Source organism: Anas platyrhynchos, chromosome 13, assembly GCF_047663525.1.
Source record: "Anas platyrhynchos isolate ZD024472 breed Pekin duck chromosome 13, IASCAAS_PekinDuck_T2T, whole genome shotgun sequence".
Lineage (NCBI taxonomy): Eukaryota > Metazoa > Chordata > Aves > Anseriformes > Anatidae > Anas > Anas platyrhynchos.
In genome coordinates this window covers 12,865,376-12,883,529 of record NC_092599.1, presented here as the reverse complement: position 1 = coordinate 12,883,529, position 18,154 = coordinate 12,865,376, and the positions used below count along the sequence as shown (strand labels likewise).

General features: G+C 50.4%; 1 protein-coding gene and 2 long non-coding RNA genes across 16 annotated transcripts; 2 read left to right on the top strand and 1 right to left on the bottom strand.

The window, feature by feature from the left end:
* The first annotated feature begins 461 nt into the window (after positions 1-461).
* Positions 462-4,380, top strand: LOC110354140 (uncharacterized). The gene is made up of 3 exons (XR_002405710.4): positions 462-794; positions 1,388-1,611; positions 1,784-4,380. It is a non-coding gene; the product is annotated as an uncharacterized lncRNA (long non-coding RNA).
* Positions 4,381-5,597: 1,217 nt separating this feature from the next.
* GLYCTK (glycerate kinase) lies at positions 5,598-18,147 on the bottom strand. Of its 14 annotated transcripts, none has more exons than XM_072044527.1 (10): positions 18,041-18,134; positions 17,683-17,791; positions 16,914-17,090; positions 14,611-14,658; positions 12,726-13,702; positions 11,579-11,684; positions 9,282-9,644; positions 8,778-8,929; positions 7,103-7,278; positions 5,598-6,505 (listed from the first exon to the last, which is right to left on the bottom strand). In XM_072044527.1, the coding sequence occupies exons 7-10, from the start codon at positions 9,566-9,568 to the stop codon at positions 5,600-5,602; spliced, it is 1,521 nt and encodes a 506-aa protein (XP_071900628.1). In that variant the 5' UTR covers positions 9,569-9,644; positions 11,579-11,684; positions 12,726-13,702; positions 14,611-14,658; positions 16,914-17,090; positions 17,683-17,791; positions 18,041-18,134; the 3' UTR covers positions 5,598-5,599. The 14 variants fall into 14 exon arrangements, with proteins under 14 accessions (XP_071900628.1, XP_071900626.1, XP_038042134.2 ...); XM_072044525.1 differs by having other exon boundaries at positions 12,726-13,627; XM_038186206.2 differs by lacking the exon at positions 12,726-13,702.
* LOC113845067 (uncharacterized) lies at positions 10,862-11,722 on the top strand. Its single transcript, XR_005269275.1, has 2 exons — positions 10,862-10,986; positions 11,508-11,722. It is a non-coding gene; the product is annotated as an uncharacterized lncRNA (long non-coding RNA).
* Positions 18,148-18,154: the final 7 nt, after the last annotated feature.

The following is an 18,154-nucleotide window of genomic DNA, read 5'->3' as shown; positions in this document are numbered from 1 at the left end:
TCTCCCCGGCGAGACAGCAGAGGGATGGGCAGGGATGCTCTGCTTGGAGGGGGCTGGTTGCACGTGAGACCCCTTCTCCCCACCGCGCGTTTGCAATTTGGGGGGATGCTTGGAGCTGAAAAAGCCCGGGGATGGTGGTGGTACAAGCAGACGCAGGATGGTGAGGCTCTGGGACAAAACGGTGATGCTTGAACCAGCTCCAAGGGGGCAGTCATGCAGGGATGGGGCCCCTGCTAGGTGGGAGAGCTGGGAGCAAGCACCAGTGCCCTGCAGGACTCCCCCTCCAGCTGCTGTCCCCTGCCTGACCGAAATGCCACCTCTCTTTTGTTTAACACAGGGCTCCTCCGCCTCCCCGCGACAGGGCCCGGGGGGCTCCCTGGGTTGATCCCAGCCACCAGCTGCAGAGGGAACGGCCTGGAGCCCTGCCGGCGTGGAGCACCTCACCGTCTTGTATGGCTTTTTATTCCTATGTGATTATACATCCTGCCTCATATAGGGATTGAAGCCGTGCAATACGCTGGGGTCCTGCAGCGGAGAGCAGCCCGTGCGCCTTGGAGACAGCCTCGGAGGAGCCACCGAAGCCAGCCTGAGCTCCATCCTGCACCCGGGGTTCCCGGGGTTGCCAGTGGCTTTCTGACGTGGTTGTGCTTCATCACCGAGGATGCAGGAGGTGGAGGGAAAGGAGGAGGAGGAGGAGGAGGAGGAAGAAGCTGGGGAACGGCTGCAGCAGTGAGGGCTGCCCCAAATGCAGCGCTCCTCAAAGTTTCTCAAGAGGCCGCCACTGCTCTTTAAAGGTTTGCATTAAATCTGTCACATTAGCGAAAATAGTGGAAATTACCCAGCTTGTGGAGGAGATTAAAGGCAGACCCCTTCCGATCACTTCATAAAGGAAGGGCCCCATTAACACCTAGTGAAATATTAGCCATTAATCAGGCCCTGCGCAAAATAAAACCATCCACATTTATCATTATTGGATCCTTAATGAAGTGATAATGGGAATGCTGGGGAGCTGTGATATTAATGTCTCCTAAGAGGCAAGAGCAGAGCCAAGGGCAGCAGCCAAGATTTTTAATTTACTGCCAAAAGCTTGCGCTGTTAATAACACAGTTACTTCTCCCGGCCATTAGCACTGTTTGGCTACGAGCAGCCCACTTTGGAGAGCAAGCCCACCCTGTACACGTATGCCCCAGCTTTGCTCTCGCCCTTGCCCGTGCTTTTTTTCTGACAGCTGTCCCCATGCCTCCCGCACGGGGATGAGAGCAGGGAGCTGTTGGCCCAGAGGCTGGCGTAGAAGAGATTTTTTTTTTCAGGTGAAAAGGGCAGGGACTGGGAGCATCACGACCAAGCAGCTCGCGGTGTCCTTGCACTCTGTGACTTGTCTCCTTAGGCACGTTGCACCCTGGAGCCAGGATGGCGAGGAGTTGGCCCCAGCACGGCTCTCCTGGTGGAATCACTGCAACCACAGTCCCACTCCTGGCTTCTTCCTTTCCCAAGGCAGGCTCAAGTGACGCCGGTGTCCCATCCAGGGCAGGTACAGCCCCAGGTCCCCACCTGCAAAGCCACTGCTCCTGGCAGGCTGCAACAACCCAGAGACACAGCGGTGCCTGGCAGGTAAGTGGTGCTCTGTATCCTCGGATGCACCTGCTAATGAACAAATCTTTGCAACCCCTGACCAGCGCAGCCCAAATTTAGGCTGCCTTGTGCATGGGGTCTTCTGAAAGCAAAGGAAATACTGATCAGGGTGGCAGCATTAATGTGCAATTCTGTGCTTACCATCCTCTAGAGGAATAAAATGATGCCTTGTCTGTAAGGGATGCACACACTGAAGAGAGTCACGTCTTGCAGAGCTTCGTCCTCCCTGGACAGATGGATATGGCCCACTCAAGCAATCAGTCAGAAAAAAAGCTTCAGCGTCTCCAGGTAGAAACATGAGAAGATGAAGAGTGTCTCTGTAACCTGGGTGTCCTTGGTCAACCTCCCCCTGTCCTGTTACCTCCTCATTAGAAGAGAAGGAACAAGAATAAAACCGTGTGTGGAGGCCAAGCGAATGTAGATGTGAAACGCACTTCAAACAGTTCCAGCCTTTCAGCAAACCTTTTATCAGCCTTCTCTCCCCACCGCTGCAAATTCCTTTTAATCGTGAGTGAAAAGCCACTGTTTAGAAAGCAAGGACACTGCTCGGGATACGCGCGGCGTTACCAGCACAGGCATTTCCCAGGAGAAGCCAGCAAGCGCTCACCCAAGGTCTTCTGAACTCGAGTGCAGCACAGCACAAGCAGCAGCTCCAAGGACTAGCACGGTGCTCAGCGATGTGGAAGGCTGCAGGCAGAGCACAGGGGCACATTGGGTCCGTGGTGGTGTCCCCAAGCTGGCACACCAGGCCTGGGGCACTTCTGTGCTGGGAAGAGCTGGAGCTGGAGCCACTCGGGACTGCACCGCAGCAGCATCTGGCCCCAGATCCCTTTTTGGCTGTAAAGCTACTCGTGTCGGTGCCGGCACGCTGGGCACGCAGCAAAAGCCAAATGATCTGAAGCCCACGGGCAACCTCTGGAGAAAATTGACAGCACGGAGCAGCTTCTCCCCTGCCATCATCACCCAGCGTTATGGCAGTGCAGGTCTCTTCCAGCAGACCTCAAAGCCGTCTGCCAGCACCAGCGAGTTCAGGCATGTTGCAGGAGGCCTTCAGGCTCAGAGCACAATGTGGGGATGTGTTTCAACGCCAGGGGAATGACTCGGGTTTGAAATCTCCAGGCTTGTGCCGTGGCGCTTCCCCTGGGCTGTGAGCACGGACTGATCCTGGCTCTGGCTGTGGTCCTGTCAGTCCAGCAGCCAGCCTGGCACTGATACCGAGGGGAAGGGGCTGGCTCCCACGGCAGCCCTGCTGAAACCCCTACTTGTGAGATACTGGCTTAAAAAAAAAAAAAAAAAAAAAAGCAGGAGGTGCAGGAGGTGTCGCATCCTGCTCAGAAACCCACCCTCCAATCCATCTCGGAGCGGCTCAGTGCTGCTGTGTAGCAGCTGCTCAATGACACCGCTACTCGCAGCGCTGGCAGGACGGTGTATTTATGGCACGAGATTAGATCAGCCACATGCAGTAGGCTTGTCTGTCTGGGAAGAGTCTGAGTCAAGCGTGTCCTATTAAATTAGGGCTGGATTTTCAAAGGAGCTCAGCTTCCACTTAGGCTCTGTGACAAATAGGCAGGTTTTTCAAAAGGACTTGAACGTGTTGGGTCAGACTGGCTGCTGAGCTGAAGTCCTTTGAATAGCGAGCCAAAACCATCGCCATGCCTGTTGCTACAGGCAGAGCCCTTCTAAAATTCAGCTCTACCGTGGGCTCTGTCCTGGGAAAGCCATCTCATCTCTGCTCTGTGATAACCACGGCGTTCTCCTGTGCGTGGCGGAGCAGCTCCCCGTCAAAGCAAGGCTCCGGCAGCTCTGCCCTTTGATCAGCTCAGCAGCATGGGTCAGGAGAGCCGAGTGTGAAGGTTTCCTTGCCTTTTGTTCTGCAGAATTAGCAGAGTTAATCAGAGTGACAGCGACTTCTGCCTCAGCACAGAAGAAAGGTCACTGGCTCGGGCTGGATGCGTGACTGTTTTCCGGCCGGTTGGAAAACATCGCCATGAAAGCTCTTAACACGCACACCGCTGGCATGGAAGCTCTCCTGGGATCAGCGGGGGTTGCAAAAGCCACAGTGGGAGCTCTCCCCAGCAGCCAAGCCATGGTCTTGCTTTCTTCGTGTCTTTTAACCACAACCTCGCCATGCTGTGGAGTGGAGGGAGGCCAGCTGGGTCCAGGATAAGATGGCACATGGGGTGCTGAGCCCCAGGGTGAACCTAGAGGCCTCCCAGGCCATTGCCACCATCCAGGCGCTGTGCTCCAGCATGAAAAGGGTCTTTGACTGCCTGAAGGTTGGCGTGTGGAACAAGGAGATGCTGGAGGGATGCGAGAAGGGCTTTGTGGCCGCCTTCCAGGAGAGCCTGCGCTCCCTCAGCCACAACCTGGGTGAGCAATCAGGTTTTTCAGAAAGTGATGGATCATGCAACCACTGCTCTGTTGCCCTACCAGCTGCTTTGGATGCCCGGTGTGGTGGTCAGGTCTTACATGACCTGGTTAAGAAGTTACATAAAGCTGTTCCAGGCTCCGTGCCAGTGCTGCAGGAAGTTCCTGCAGGATGGCCTGCTGCCCGTGTGGAGGGATTTCCAAACACTTGGAGCTTTTCGTGACACTTGCAGGCAATAGTAGCACAGCCCAGCAGTTGGCACGTGTGCAGAGAACAATGTTGGGCTGGGAAGAGAGCTGATGGTTTAATTGCTGGTTCTATTTCTGGCCCTTTCACCCTGCACTAAATGTTGGGGTTGCATTAATGCATTAATACACAGCAAGGCAGATGTGAGCCTGTTGTATTTTGGAGGAGAGGGTAAAAATCTGTGTGTGATCGCTTGATGCTTCTCAGCTGAAATGGTGTATCTGGGGAGATCTGATATCAACGATCTTTATCCCAAATGTTATGGAAAATATCTGTGTATGGTTTGTGTTTTGAAACAGAATTTGCAGAATTGAAGTCATTTATAAGCTTTAAATAAATTTTGTATTCCAGAACAACAACAGAAACAAACAAAAACCACAAGTGGTGTCCCTCAGGGGCCAGTCTTAGGACCGGTGCTCTTCAACATCTTGATCAGTGACATAGACGACGGAGTCGAGTGCACCCTCAGCGAGTTTGCAGATGACACCAAGCTGAGTGGTGCAGTTGATACAAGAGGGAAGGGATGCCACCCAAAGGGACCTGGACAGGTTGGAGAAGTGGGCCCATGAGAACCTAACGAGGTTCAACAAGGCCAAGTGCACAGGTCCAGAGGAGTGTCACTAAGATGATCAGGGGGCTGGACCACCTCTCCTGTACAGAAAGGTTGAGGGAACTGGGCTTGTTTAGCTTGGAGAAGGCTCTGGGAAGACCTCATTGTGGCCTTCCAGTACTTGAAACATATGAACAGGAGGGGGAACGCCTGTTTGCATGTGTTGATACTGACAGGACGAGGGGGAATGGTTTTAAACTAAGACAAGAGATTTAGGTTATATCTAACTTAATATCTTAGGAGGAAGTTTTTCACTCAGCACTCAGGGGGCGTTGAGGCACTGGCACAGGTTGCCCAGGGAGGTTGTGGATGCCCCATCCCTGGAGGCACTCAGGGCCAGGCTGGATGAGGCTCTGGGCAGCCTGCTCTGGTGGTTGGCAACCCTGCATGGGGCAGGGGGGTTGAAACTAGAGGATCTTTAGAGTCCTTTTCAACCCAGGCCATTCTATTCTGTTCTGTGAAGCTGTCACGGTAGCAGTGGCTCTCAGCAGAAGTGCTAACTGCAACCTCCATGTCCACAGCGTGACTGCTTGCCTTTCTCAGATCCCAATTACAAGTGCTTGACTGTTCCCAGTGCATTTGCTGTGGACATCCACTCGTGATTAATTAGTGGAATCTTTCTACCAAAGATATTAGCACACTTGACAGCTAGCCCTAATTTAAGTAGTTTTGTCTGCAGTGCTTATTGCCTCGTTTACCCCTGGTCCTAATTAAACGCATCTGAATATCGGCAGAGGGAGCTTTCATGATCTATCCTTGGGTCTAATTAAAACAGCCTGGATATCCATGACATTGGTGCCTGTCAAGCCTGTCACCAGGAGGTGACGCCCACGTTGGAAGTGGCTGAAGAAGGTATAGGAGTCGTTGTTGTTGAGGAAAGCCTCCGCATCGAGGCCTTTCTGGAACGCCTCGTCCACCAGCTCCGGGCTGCAGAAGGCCCCTGCTGCTCCTGTTGGCCCGTCCTGCCCGTCCGTCCCCCCGCTGAGGAAGATGATCTCGCACCTCCCCAGGGGGCTGCTGGCCTCAGCGCCCTGTGCCCTGTGCAGCCCCAGCCCCACTCGCAGGGCCAGCTCCTGGTTCCTTCCTCCCTTCCCGGTTCCTCGAAGCCGAACCGTGGTTTCTCCGCCAGCAAGGATGCAGACTGGCTTTTCAGGCCCTAATCCTCGGAGGGCCTCCAGAAACTCAGCCAGGTTCAAGCCTGGGATATCTAACTCTGCTGCCAGCTGCAGAAGGTTCCCCCTCACCTCGTTGCCCAGAGGCCCTTCTCCGAGGCCAGCAAAGCCCAGGCAGAGCAGCCGGATCAGCTGGCAGTACAAAGCAGCAACGTGGCCGATGTCCCCGCAGACTGCTGCGCTCAGAATCAGGGCCACGTAGCCCAGGCCCTCAGCCTGGCGTTTGGCCTCGTCCAAAGCCAGCGCGTTTGATCCGATGATGACGTTGCAAACGTGGGAGTAGTCTTCTGGAGCAGCGCGCTTGGTGGGAGAGCTGGAGAGCACCGTTTCCACTGACTCGGGCAGGCTCTGCAGCAGGTTGTATTTGGCCAGGACCTGAAGGCAGTCTTGGACGCTGTGGGAGCTGGCAGCGGTGGGCCCACTCGCTATGATGTCCAGAGGGTCGCCGATCACGTCGGAAAGGATGAGGCTCACCACCTACCAGGAGCAATGGCAGAGGGTTATTGTGGAAGGCAGAGGCAGGTGACCATGCCAGAGTCATGGCGTAAGCACTGCTCTGAGTCACACTTGTGCTAAGGCAGATCTTGGCCCATTTTTGTTTTAGAGTCCCGTGAGAGTCACCTTGCCCTCCTTGAACCCAAAGACCTACAGTGTCTTTTGATGCTGGACCATCATGATAGAAAACAGCCAGCTCTTAGGCTGAGAACCTAGTACAGGCTGAGCCTACGTGCCAGTGATGGAACACACTGAAAACAGCCCCTGGGTGAGCTAAGGGTCAGAGCTGGCCTGGAAGCGCTGTGGGAGACAGCACAGCAATGCACCAGCACATCATAAACTGCTGCTGGGGGAGGACTAGGGACTGCTGAGTGGTGTGATGTGATGGCCAGGTCTGAGTCCCCCTTCTTGCACCTGTCACCCTGAGAGTTGGGATCCTCAGTGAAATCTGAGGCACAGCTCCAAAACACCACACATGCATTGTTCACTCAGTGAGGAAAAAAGCCCTGGGACTTGATTAACCCACTGTTTGAAGGCGCACGGGTGATCTCTGCACAAGCAGAGGCTTGCCCCCGTTACCTGTGCGGGATATGCGAGCCGGGCCAGCCCTCCACCCTTCAGCAAGGACAGAGTCTTCCGGACAATGTTCAGCTCCTGTATGGCAGCTCCTCTGGAAGCCAGCATCTTTGTCAGTTTCTCTTTCTCTTCGAGGAGGATGGGAGGGATGGGAGCAGGCAGCAGGGCTGAACCACCCCCTAGAATGCAGACGAGATGGCAGGGATTGAGCACGTTTTCCATCAGGACACGAGGAAAGCTGGGCTGCCCAACACCTGAGCAGGAGCAGCCTTTCCACGTGGTGGGGAATGCAGAGAAGGGCCAGTAATTACTATCCCCCCTACAGCAGACTACTAACGTGTTGCCACGCTGATTTTTAAGGGCTCCTTGGATGGGTGAGTGGGGACCACAGGCTTCAGGACTCACACGGTGCTCAACATTAAGCATGCGGACACACTGCCTGCTTTGCTGGTTCCATTTATTCAAGACATAAAAACACCAGCTATGGCTGCAGCAAGATAAGAAACTACCCCTGAAACTGCACTCATCTAGGCCTGGGAGGAAAGAAAAGGGGGACAGAATAACAAGAGAAAGCATGCCCAGGGTGACAGTCTTATCGATGGGATTTCTGACAGTGCAACTGATACACGTGGGCATTGGAAATGCAGAAAAGAGGGCAAGAAAAAAGACTAGAATGCAGAAGTGAAATGGATGGAAGATACAGAACAGAAAAGAGCAAGATCTGAACAGAGAGTGAACATGCATAAAAGTACAACCAAAAGCTACCGTCAAAAGGCAAAACCTGCTCAGAGGTTTGAGACAAATCAGCATCAATAAAACATGATGAGCAAGAAAAACAAATGCAAATGCCTGTGTTTCAGTCAATAGCCAGGGATCTAGCTGAGAGGCAGGAGCAGTTGGGGACCGGCTGCTGTGTGGGAGTGCACGTGCACGGGGAGCTGCAGCCGCGGGTAGATCCTGTGCAGGCTCCCTGAAGGGCTGAGGAGTCTCTCGGAGATGCTGGTAGCCAGAGGACAGGAGGAAACCCAAGGGAATCCCCAGCAAGCACAGCTAGCTGCCAGCCACTTGGGTGTCTGCCTAGCAGCACTGCGCTCCCTGCGCTGGATCATGCTCCAGCATTCACAAAGCAAATAGAGAAAATTACCAAGCAGAGACCAGGGGGTTTCAACAGAGCTGCTCCAACCCCCTGCTTGCTTTTGCCCTGATTCACCCAGCTGAGCTCAGGCTGTGGAAATGTGCTTCCCGAGGCTAGTCCTGAACTTCAGCTTCCAGACTCACATCCCCACACAGATTCAGAGCTTGTGAATCAGTCGAGCACTGATTCTCCCAAGCCTGCACCTGCAGCTGTAAGGAGGGGGCAGGAAGAAGGTGCCACCCTCGCCAAAAGGTGAGGGCAGCTGACAAGCTGTGTGCCACCGTCTCACAGCAGTGGGCCCAGCCTGCACAGCTCAGCCTCCCCACAGTGCTGGGAGGCAGCCCGTCCTCTGCAGCAGCTGGCAGCCCCCTGCTCTCCCCTGCTGCATTCCTGGAGGAAAGTTTGTGGGATAAGGGAGAGAAAAAATCACTGCGAAGGCCGGCACAGCACAGCAGTGCTGCACAGCCACATGCGGGCACGCATCTGGCTGGAATACAGCAGCAACAGGGGCCTTCAGCAGGGCCCATGCCTTGAGATCCCCACCTGAGATGAGCACGAGGAGCAGGTCGTCTGCTGTCAGGCCCTGAGCCAGCTCCTGAATGGCACCTGCTCCCCTCAGAGCCTCGGGGTCAGGGAGGTTGTTCTTTGCGCCCTCGATGACCTGGATTCTGCTGTGCGGCTTCAGCAGCATCTCCCTGGAGGGGTAAGGAAGGCAATCACACCACTGACACCAGCACCTACGCAGGCAGCCAGGCTGTCAGCTGGCTGCACCAGAGGGAAACGGCAAGTGACCAGGACAGGGAGGTGGCTTTTGCTGTGCATCTCTTCCCAAGGCTGGGGAGGCAGCGCAGTCAACGCAAAAGATTGTCACTGGTGCCACTGGGACGTGATGGAGCAATGGAGGTTGAAGGTCAGGGTGTGGTGGACAGGGTGGGCAACAGAGCAAGGGCAGATGGAAAGGATTCAGAGGGTTCACAGCAACATCCCCCAGAGGACAAATTTGGCAGTTTATCCCCACCCAAAGCGCCCAGTCACAGGCTCCCTTACTGCATTCCCGCTCGCTGCAGGCTCTCCTGGATGCCTAGTGGCACACTGACGATCCCCCGAATGAGGTGGTCCCCCAGGATCTCTTCTGCAGCTGCTGCCATCCCCAGCACAGCCTTGCCAAACCCCACCAGGTACAGGTTCCTCTTCACGGGAAAGGCCCGGCCCTTCACTATCAGCTGTGGGCACCCGTCTCCCTGCAGTTTCACAGCCCTCTTCAGCATTGGGGCCGGCCGGACAGTGCCCACTGCACTGCGGAAGAGGGACAGCACGTGCTCATGAAGGGACATGCTGCCTGGGCAGGGTGGGCTTGCACACACTTTACTGACGAGGCCTCAGGAGCTCCGGCAGACAGCACCTTCCAGCCTGCAAGGGAAAGCATTTTGTTCACACTGTTCACTAGGAAAATAGACAGGGTGGTTACAGGGAGAGCAAGGAAGCCAAATCGTGGCCCGTGGAATGCTAGCTCCTGTTTACTCCTAAGATTACAGTGCTCAATCAGCTGCATTTTTCCAACCTCTCCCCAGGCAGGAGGGAGAGGACAGGGTCACATTCAAGCTACCTGTCAGCTTGTGGTTCCCCTGCAATCTCATCGCCTCCCAAAGGGAAGGTGAGCCCTGCCAGACAGCTTCTCTGTCATTGTTAATTTGCCACTGGCAAGCCATCATTTCGATGTGCTCAGTGTTTGACACTTTTCCAAACCATGGAGGCTGCTCTCTGTCCCGGAGAGAGCAGGGCATCCGAGTGGAACAGCTTTTCACTACATAAACTCCCTTCCATGTGCTAGCCAAATGCTGACCTCATTCTGTGGCTGTGCATTGCCCCATTTTCCCCCCCAGTACCACGTACAGACTTTGGAGAATCAAAACCAACGTGCTTGTTGGCTGCCTGATCCCTTGCTGCTGGTGGCCACAGAAAGACCAGTGATGAGGTTTCCCCACCAAAAGCAAATTAACACAGGGCTCCATTCTCCTTTATTTTTCAGTCCTCTCATTATGCATTAAAGTCATATTTCGAGATCAGGTAGGACTTTGGATCCAGGCAAAGTTCCCAGCTGGGTCTCTGAAATTCCGTTTGAGCTAGTCTCCACTAAGTATTAGAATTCCACGCAGCAGATATGAGCATGGACTGAAGAACCTCAGCTGCTCAAGGGCAAACAGTCACCCAGACAGAGGAAAGGCAGCTCCTGCCTGCATGCACGTGTCTGTTCCCTCACAGCACTTCTTCCCTCCATTAACTGGCAGCCAGTTCGTTGCTGGTTTCCCAGAACCAAAGACCCTTGTCATCCGCATCTCTCTAGCTCATGGTAATTATGGTGCAGGCAATTAGGGAAGGGTGCCAGGAAGCTGAGGCAGCCCTGGCAACACACTTAATCACAGAACCATTCAAATTACCTGCCAGTTAATTCTATTTCTACTAAAAGGATATGTTTCAGTACAAGGCCAGTGTCTGGCTCCTCTTCTGCAGGAACACACAAGTTCAGAGGTCCCTTTGTCCTACTGCTCCCCTAGCACTGACAGGTGTTAATCATTAAGCCAACAAGCTTTCCAACAGCTCCTGTGGGTCTAAACCAGCCTTTGCTGCAAAGACAGAGGACAGACCCAAAGGCTCGGTGAAAAACTCCACCCAAGCACCTTCTCAGGCAATGAAACTTGGGCACGCTCTGAAATCCCTTGGACAAAGGACTCACAGACAAAACCATAGTATGGTGAGTCATAGGTTTGCTGGAGAAAAAAGAAAAAAGATTCAGTGCTTAGGAGAAACGTATTTTAAAGGCAAAACCCAGGGCAGATAAGCTACCTATCTAAGCTCCCCTTAGATACTGCTCCAGACCGTCTCTTCAATCATGAGAAGAGATGGGAAGGAGAAGGTGTACTGACCACTTTGTTACTAGGTTCCTAAATCTCATGGCAGCTGGTGCTGTAAGCAGTTTAAACCATTGAGCCTCAGCCATCTCACAATGAGGGCCTGAGTAACCGTGCTAATACCAGTGAAGTGAACCATGCACCTCTCAGGAACCGAGATTGGCATCTCCTTTCCCAGCAGGTCTCTAATTCACCTGGCAGCATAGTGCAATCAGAGAAAGGTGTTACAAAACAAGAGGTGCATCATGCTCCAGGTCGCCTCGTCCGAGTTGTGATACAGGGTTTACAGAGAAGGCTGGGAAAAAAAAAGGTCTAAATAGAGCCAGGCAAGTTTAAGAAAATAAAACCCCAACGCTTTTAACAGGCTCTGTCTCTGCCTTGATGTTTCTGTGCATGGCTGACCCTGAAGACCAGGGGAATTGAGTACAACCAGACCTGCAACTGCGGATCCTGTCACATGCACCCTCCCGGCGGCTCCTCTCAGCTCCAACTCCAGACATGACACAGCAGGCGTGAGTCGTTTAAAAGCAATCCTCTCCTACTGGAGATGAAAAAATAAATGCCAGCTTAATTCATCTAGCACTTGTGTGCACACTGCTAATGCTTGCTCTGGTCTGGAAAGCATTTCACTACAATAGCAGGCATGTAATCTGTTTTCTGCACTCTGAACTCAGATTATAATTTAACCATCAAGGTCTCATCCAGAGTCTGTCTAAGTCAGTGCATGTCTTTCCACTGCTTCTGAAGATTTTAAGGCACCCCATCTCTGATACCGACCTCAGAGCACAGGTGTAAAAGCAGAATAAATCTGGTGCCAATCTCCTTGCATTCAGGGGTTATCCAACTACACCAATACAATGGAGAGCTGAATTTGGCACAGACCCATCAGCTTTGGAGGTCTCCGTGTGTAATTCTGCTCCCTGTCAGCTCTGATTAGACACGCAGGCTCACTGGAGGCTCCCCTTGGAATGGGGGTGCTACTAATGATGTCACGAATCCATTTTTATGTAATTTATTTATACAGTCTCAGGCACCAGGTACTAAATGTCATCAGGGAACAGCTATAAATCAGAGCTATGAAATCCAGTGTAGATATTAAAAAAATAAAAACTCCTACTCATTTTACCAGGGCTTTTTTTAACAAGATCAAGAGAACTGAGTATCACCCCACACCCAGGGAGAGACAGCATAGGAAAGAAAAATAATCAAAATGGAAGCTCTCAGATTACCTCCATGGATGGAGGATATGGAAATGGTGTAACTGCCAGTTACTGCTACTACTCCCCTTCCCACTGCTGGCTAGGAGGAATCTGGGCTGGAAAAGGGGGCTTATGATATGACCTACGTTGCTTCATGTAGTAACCTCAATTTCCCAGTTTCTCAGGGAAATCACATGGGGATGCACTATCCCTCTTCTCTCTGTACATACACTCATGCTATGGGCACTAGTGGGGCTGAGGTTTCACCTTCTCTTTGTCCCTGCACGGGACATTTTTGGCATTACGGTATATTTAGAAAGGCTTTTAGAAAGTTTTCCACAAGATTGCACTAATCTTAGGAGGAAAATGATGTTGAGAATTACCTGTTACAAAGAGAGCTGGCAGACTGGAAGGGGCTTAGATCAATCCCCTCTAAATGAAAACTTCCTCAGCTTTCATTGGTGAATAATGTTCACCATCAACATACTTGTTTGCACGCACCACCACTATAAGCATTTTCTTCATAGGACTCCTCCTAAGGCTGTAGAAACTTCCACTGGTAACTCTTACCACAAAAAGCAGCAAAACCCAAGCTCCTCATTTTCACCGTCTCTGGGAGAAGAGCTGCACCGTGATAAAACACAGGCAATACACGTGTTTGCATTACCTTTCATTAACTTTTTAATTAAAGCAATTCTGCAGGCTAGGAGCCAAAGTCAGAAGGAGGCAGAAACAATCCAGCACCAGGGGCAGACACGTGGCAAGCTGCCAGATAAATTGGATGGTGGCATGAGACCAAAAGCATGGGCACAGAGGGGAACAGTCGAAGCCATAAGCTTGGACTCACACTGGGGAGGAAAAGAGTTCACAAACGAGCTGCCTATACAGTGAGAAAAATGAGCCAGTGCCAGACTGTATGGCAGGTATTTGAAAGGTGGGAAAATATTCCTTTCTAGGGACTAGTCTGCCATCACTGAGCAGAGCTGAATTATTCTGGGTGCTGTGGTCAGAGGTTTGTTCAAGGGTTTGCGGCACAGGCTTGGGGTTTTCTTAAAGCTGGGGCAATTGGGCTTGCTGCAGGCTGATTCAGCCACACAGCCCCAGTTTCACGTGCTGCAAGATGTGAGGATGCCGTCTATGAACGCTCTGGGACATATGATTTAATTGAGATCTTCAGTGTTCTAAGGCAGTTTATTTCTAATGTCATCAGGACTTCTATGGTTTTCCTTTGGAGTGGCAATGATTGGTGGTTGGCCCATGGCGTACCGAGCTGACTCCAAAAGCCCTGAGGGGATTGGAAAAAAATCTGAGATGGCACTAGATCAAACCCCAATTGTTCGAGGATAATTTTGAGCTCAAGCTGTAAAAGACAGATTACATCTTTGTTACTGTAGTAAACTTCCAGATACAGCAAGTTTTAACGGTGTCTCTCGCTACTCGTTTTACTTGCTACATGACTTTCTTCTGGCCTCTTGGTATGTAAATTACCGTTAGACTCACCGAGGCTTACTGCTTCCATTCTTCATGCACTGCCGTGGGAGTTTACCTATGAAGTACAGCACAGCGTACTGCGTTCACAGACTTTACTGCGCTCAACTCCCATGTCCCCACTTACTGACACATCTTCTCTATCATTTGATATATCAAATTTAATTTGCCTGCTGAGCCCTGCTCCAACTCAAACTTGCTGTTCCAGATGGTCCCGAAAGCATCACAAGAAAATTTTCTAGGAGATGCACTGAACCCAGGAGGAAAACAAAGCAGTGAAGGTTTGTTCCAAGTGACTATTTGGGGAGGATTAGATGGCGGATTTTTCAAGACTAATCTCTTTAAATGAAAATTTCAGAATTTGATTAATTTTTTAATCTGCACATGGATTTGCATAAAATTACCGTGCTGCCTCATTCCCACTTTATAAAAGAGAACGTGTCTAGGATGGACCAGCTGCTCACCGGTCTGCTACAAAGAGTCCAGCACACAAGTAGGTGTGCAGGGATGGGGTGCAGAGTCCTTTTGCCCCTAATCACCATGGTGCTCCTTCAGGGTTCACTGGGAAAGAGGAAGATGGTGGACAAAAGAAGTGCCATGAGACCAGCTGCACAGAAAGTTTGCTAGGCAGGCAGGGGAGAAAGTAAGGAGTCTGAGCACCTTTGTTTCAAGAATATGCTGAACTCTGGGGAAAAACCCAGGAGTCCTAATTTCCAATATACATTTTTCTGTATGTTTCTTGGAAAAGAAATCTGGTGCTCTTATGACTGATTTACTCACCACGAGAAGTGTCAACAGGGTTTCTTTGCCTTTGATGAGGAATGTAGCCTAAGGCCAAACACAGAGAAGTAAGTGTTCTGTTCAGCATTTTATATATATAGATCAGTATCATTAGTAAAAAAATTAACTGTATTTGACATATGCATCTTACTAGTTTTTCTAGGTCACACTCCCTTCACTCCCTACATACCTTTTGGAAATGTTTCTCCCTTGCACTGGGGATTGTACGGAAGAAAAATTTTTCACTAAAAAAATCCTTCTGTAGCTCAATGCAGAACGGTCCTACCCTGAAGCCAAGTCCATGCCAAGTCTACTTCCTTTCATGCTGCAATTTCTCAAACTCCCTATTCTGAGTCAACTCGCAATCACAGTTGAGAGTCATTTAAAACCTGGGGAAGGATCATAGTATTCTAGAGAAGGAAAAAAGTTGCCTGCCTTGAGGACTGAAATGGATGAAAAGGGTCAAAATTCAGTACTGCAAAATAAAAGGTCACAGTCTTTGGGACTAACAGCAAAAAAAAATATGAGCTCTTTAGGTGGAAGTAACATGAGGAGAGAGAGCCAGGAATATTAATCAGTCAGGATGACAATTACAGCTGCCCTCTAGGCTGAGACGACAGGCTGTGGGGAAAGTGGAAAGCAGCAGATGTGATCTACCTTGACTTCAGTGAGACTTTTGACACCACACTCATTAGCAAGCTGAAGAAGTTTGGGCTGGGTAAACGCCCTGTTATGCTGGCTGAAAAATAGCTCAGCCACTGGGCTCGGAGCGCAGCCATCAGTGATTCTCTGTCCAGATGACAGCCAGTAATGAACAGGGAAGACCTGGGTCTCTGCTGGGATTTGTGTCGTCCCATTGCTTTATTAGTAACCTGAGGGCACTAAGTATTTAGTAATTAGAACTAATTATATATTCTATATATTATATATGTGTATATATGTATTTTGTATATATAAAACTACAATTAATTAGTTAGCTGGAGGCACAGTTACCAAAGAGTGCTTCTTCAGTAACTTTGTGGCTGACTTAATTTAGGGAAAGCGCTGACATACTGAATAGTGCAAACACCTTCCAGAGGCACCATGATGATAAACTTTAGGTCAGGGCCAACAGAAACCTCACAACGCTCAGCAAGAAGTACGAGGTTTTGCTGCTGAGGCAGGATCTCTGTGTATCAGGACAGGCTGAGAACCAACTTAGAAGCAATCTGCCAGCAGCTACAACTACCTGAAAGGTAGTTATGAAGACAACGGAGATGAAACCTTCTTGGTAGTGGCAGAATGTATTAAATGGCCACAATTTGTGACTCAGGATGTTCACGCTGGATGTGAGCAAAATGTTCTTTACAGTGACCATAGCACAGCTCTGGATCAGGCTGCCCAGAGAAGCTGTGGTCTCTGAGCTAGAAGTCTTTCAGGATTTGGCTGGACAAAGCCATGGTCAAGCTAGCCTTGTGTTGGTGATTGTCTGGCACTGAGCCGGAGGGTAGAGCAGGCAGCTCCAGAGGTCCCTTCCACCACCACTTCTGAGATTATACACAATCTCAGAAGATAATCTCAGAAGTTAATCTCAGAGATAACCGCAGGGACTCCAGAGCATCACGTTTAGCTTCAAGAGCCCATAAAGAGATGCCAAATTGTGGGACACAAGTTCTCTGCACAGGCCTTCAGTCATAACTGTCACCCACTGAGGATCATCGCTCCCAGCAGAGTCCAACAAAAATTTATTCACCTGAGTAGCATTGTTTCCAGAAACATCTCTAGGAAATTAACATCCACCCATCTGAGCAAATGTGAGCGTGGGACTGTTTGTATTGTGCAGGTTACAGTGGTACCTAATATAGAAATGCATAGGTAGAATGACTGCATTTGATCAATATTACTCAAGCAGCAATTAAGCCTTTTTTCTATTAACTAGTTTTGCAAGGGCATCATCCATACTTCCTACCTAATGTGACATTTTGCTAGGAGATCCAATTATCCTGCCAGATAAATTCCAGCTTCGTATAAACTGACAAACTAAGCTCCAATGATTGGGAAGAAAGGCAGAAGAAAGAATAAAAAGGGAGTGACAAAATATCAAATCAACAACCCACGGTGTTATACAACTCTAAAACTTGGCTAAGTATTGTAGGTGTTTTGAAGTAAATTGTCTTATGATGGTATTGGTGAGTCATCTTCTGGGCCCACATGAGATAATCCAGGCTTTCATCATGCAGTTTACAGTGTGCAAGAGGCATGCTGTTCTGAACTTCTCTGAAATCTTTCATTACATTAAAATCGATTGTAGGTTTCAAACTGACCTGTAATGGAGTAGCTGACTCCGAGACCCTCTGAAGTAATGAATGTGTCTTCTTTTGGGTCTCCCTAAGCTCCAGTGTTAAAATCTCGCGTCCATTCCAGAGTAAAGCTCAGTGAATCATTCTGACAGGCCGACCAGATCACAATATGAAGGGGTGAACCAGGCTAGATGTCAAAACCTGTAACGGTGAGCCGTAGGAAACAAGTGGTAAGAGCAAGTTATCTCAGAGAAGACTTTCATTTCACTGACTAAATCACACATGCACGTAAAATAACTGAACGTGTCTGACATGTGAACAGCCCTCTGACAACAGCTCCCAGGCTTACTGTTGTTTGTCCACAAGAGGGCAATCTTATTCTGAAGCAAACCGTTCTGGAGACTACGGAAGGAAAATGCAGTTGACATTTATGAAGTGATTGGGGCTTTGGCGGTGGTGTTTTTTTTTGTTTGTTTGTTTTGGTTTGTGTGTGTTTTTTTTTTTTTTTGTTGTTGTTCTTATTGTTTGTTCTTTTTGTTTGTTTGTTTGTTTTGGTTTGAGTCTAAGTTTCCTGGGGACTGACACAACAAAAGACCTGGTTTTCTTCTAAAATACCCGGGTGCTGGAAATCTTCGTGGTGGTTGGAGATTCTCACCGCTCTTCTCACCTCTCTCTTCTCACCCCAGGAATAACTCTTTGAGGCGTCAGAAGTATAAAAACATGAACAGAAGCTGGCGGCAACATCTGTGATGGCTAAATGACAACCCCAAGGTTCCTGTACCTGGACACCTACCTCACACCCCAGGCTGTCTGCCTTAGAGGTTGTGTTTGCCACTCATGAGCCTGTGGTGCTACGGCACTTGTATTGCTGCGAAGGCCAGTTTGTCGCAGAATTAAATATACTGAGCAATAAAAAAGTGCAATAATAAAACCGAAGATAAAATTTTAAAAGAGAAATCCATCACATTTTCAACGACGGGTTTAAAGAGGACAAACTGCTCTCGGAGATCCAGGAGGCACCCCCCCCCCACAGGCACACACCACAGCCCGCACCAACCCCGACCCCTTAGTGCAGAACCCCCCGGAGGGCAACCACTGCGCTTTTTTTAACCCCCCAAAACCCCATTTCTCCGCTAATTTCCCCCACAAACCAGGAGGGGCCGTGAGGGAGCCGTGAGGGAGCCCCCAGTGCCCGCCAGCCGCGTCCCGCCCGCCACTCTCAAGATGGCCGCCGGGCCCCCCCCCGGTGACCTTCTCATTCCCAG

Bases quoted from the DNA above. Each gene is read 5' to 3' on its own strand.
- GLYCTK (XM_027467781.3), bottom strand. From the start codon at position 9,568: ATGTCCCTTCATGAGCACGTGCTGTCCCTCTTCCGCAGTGCAGTGGGC. The intron at 8,930-9,281 runs GTAAGGGAGCCT...TTACCCCTCCAG, and splicing joins CTGCAGCGAGCGGGAATGCA to GGAGATGCTGCTGAAGCCGC. The intron at 7,279-8,777 runs GTGGGGATCTCA...TCTGCATTCTAG, and splicing joins GCTCCTCGTGCTCATCTCAG to GGGGTGGTTCAGCCCTGCTG.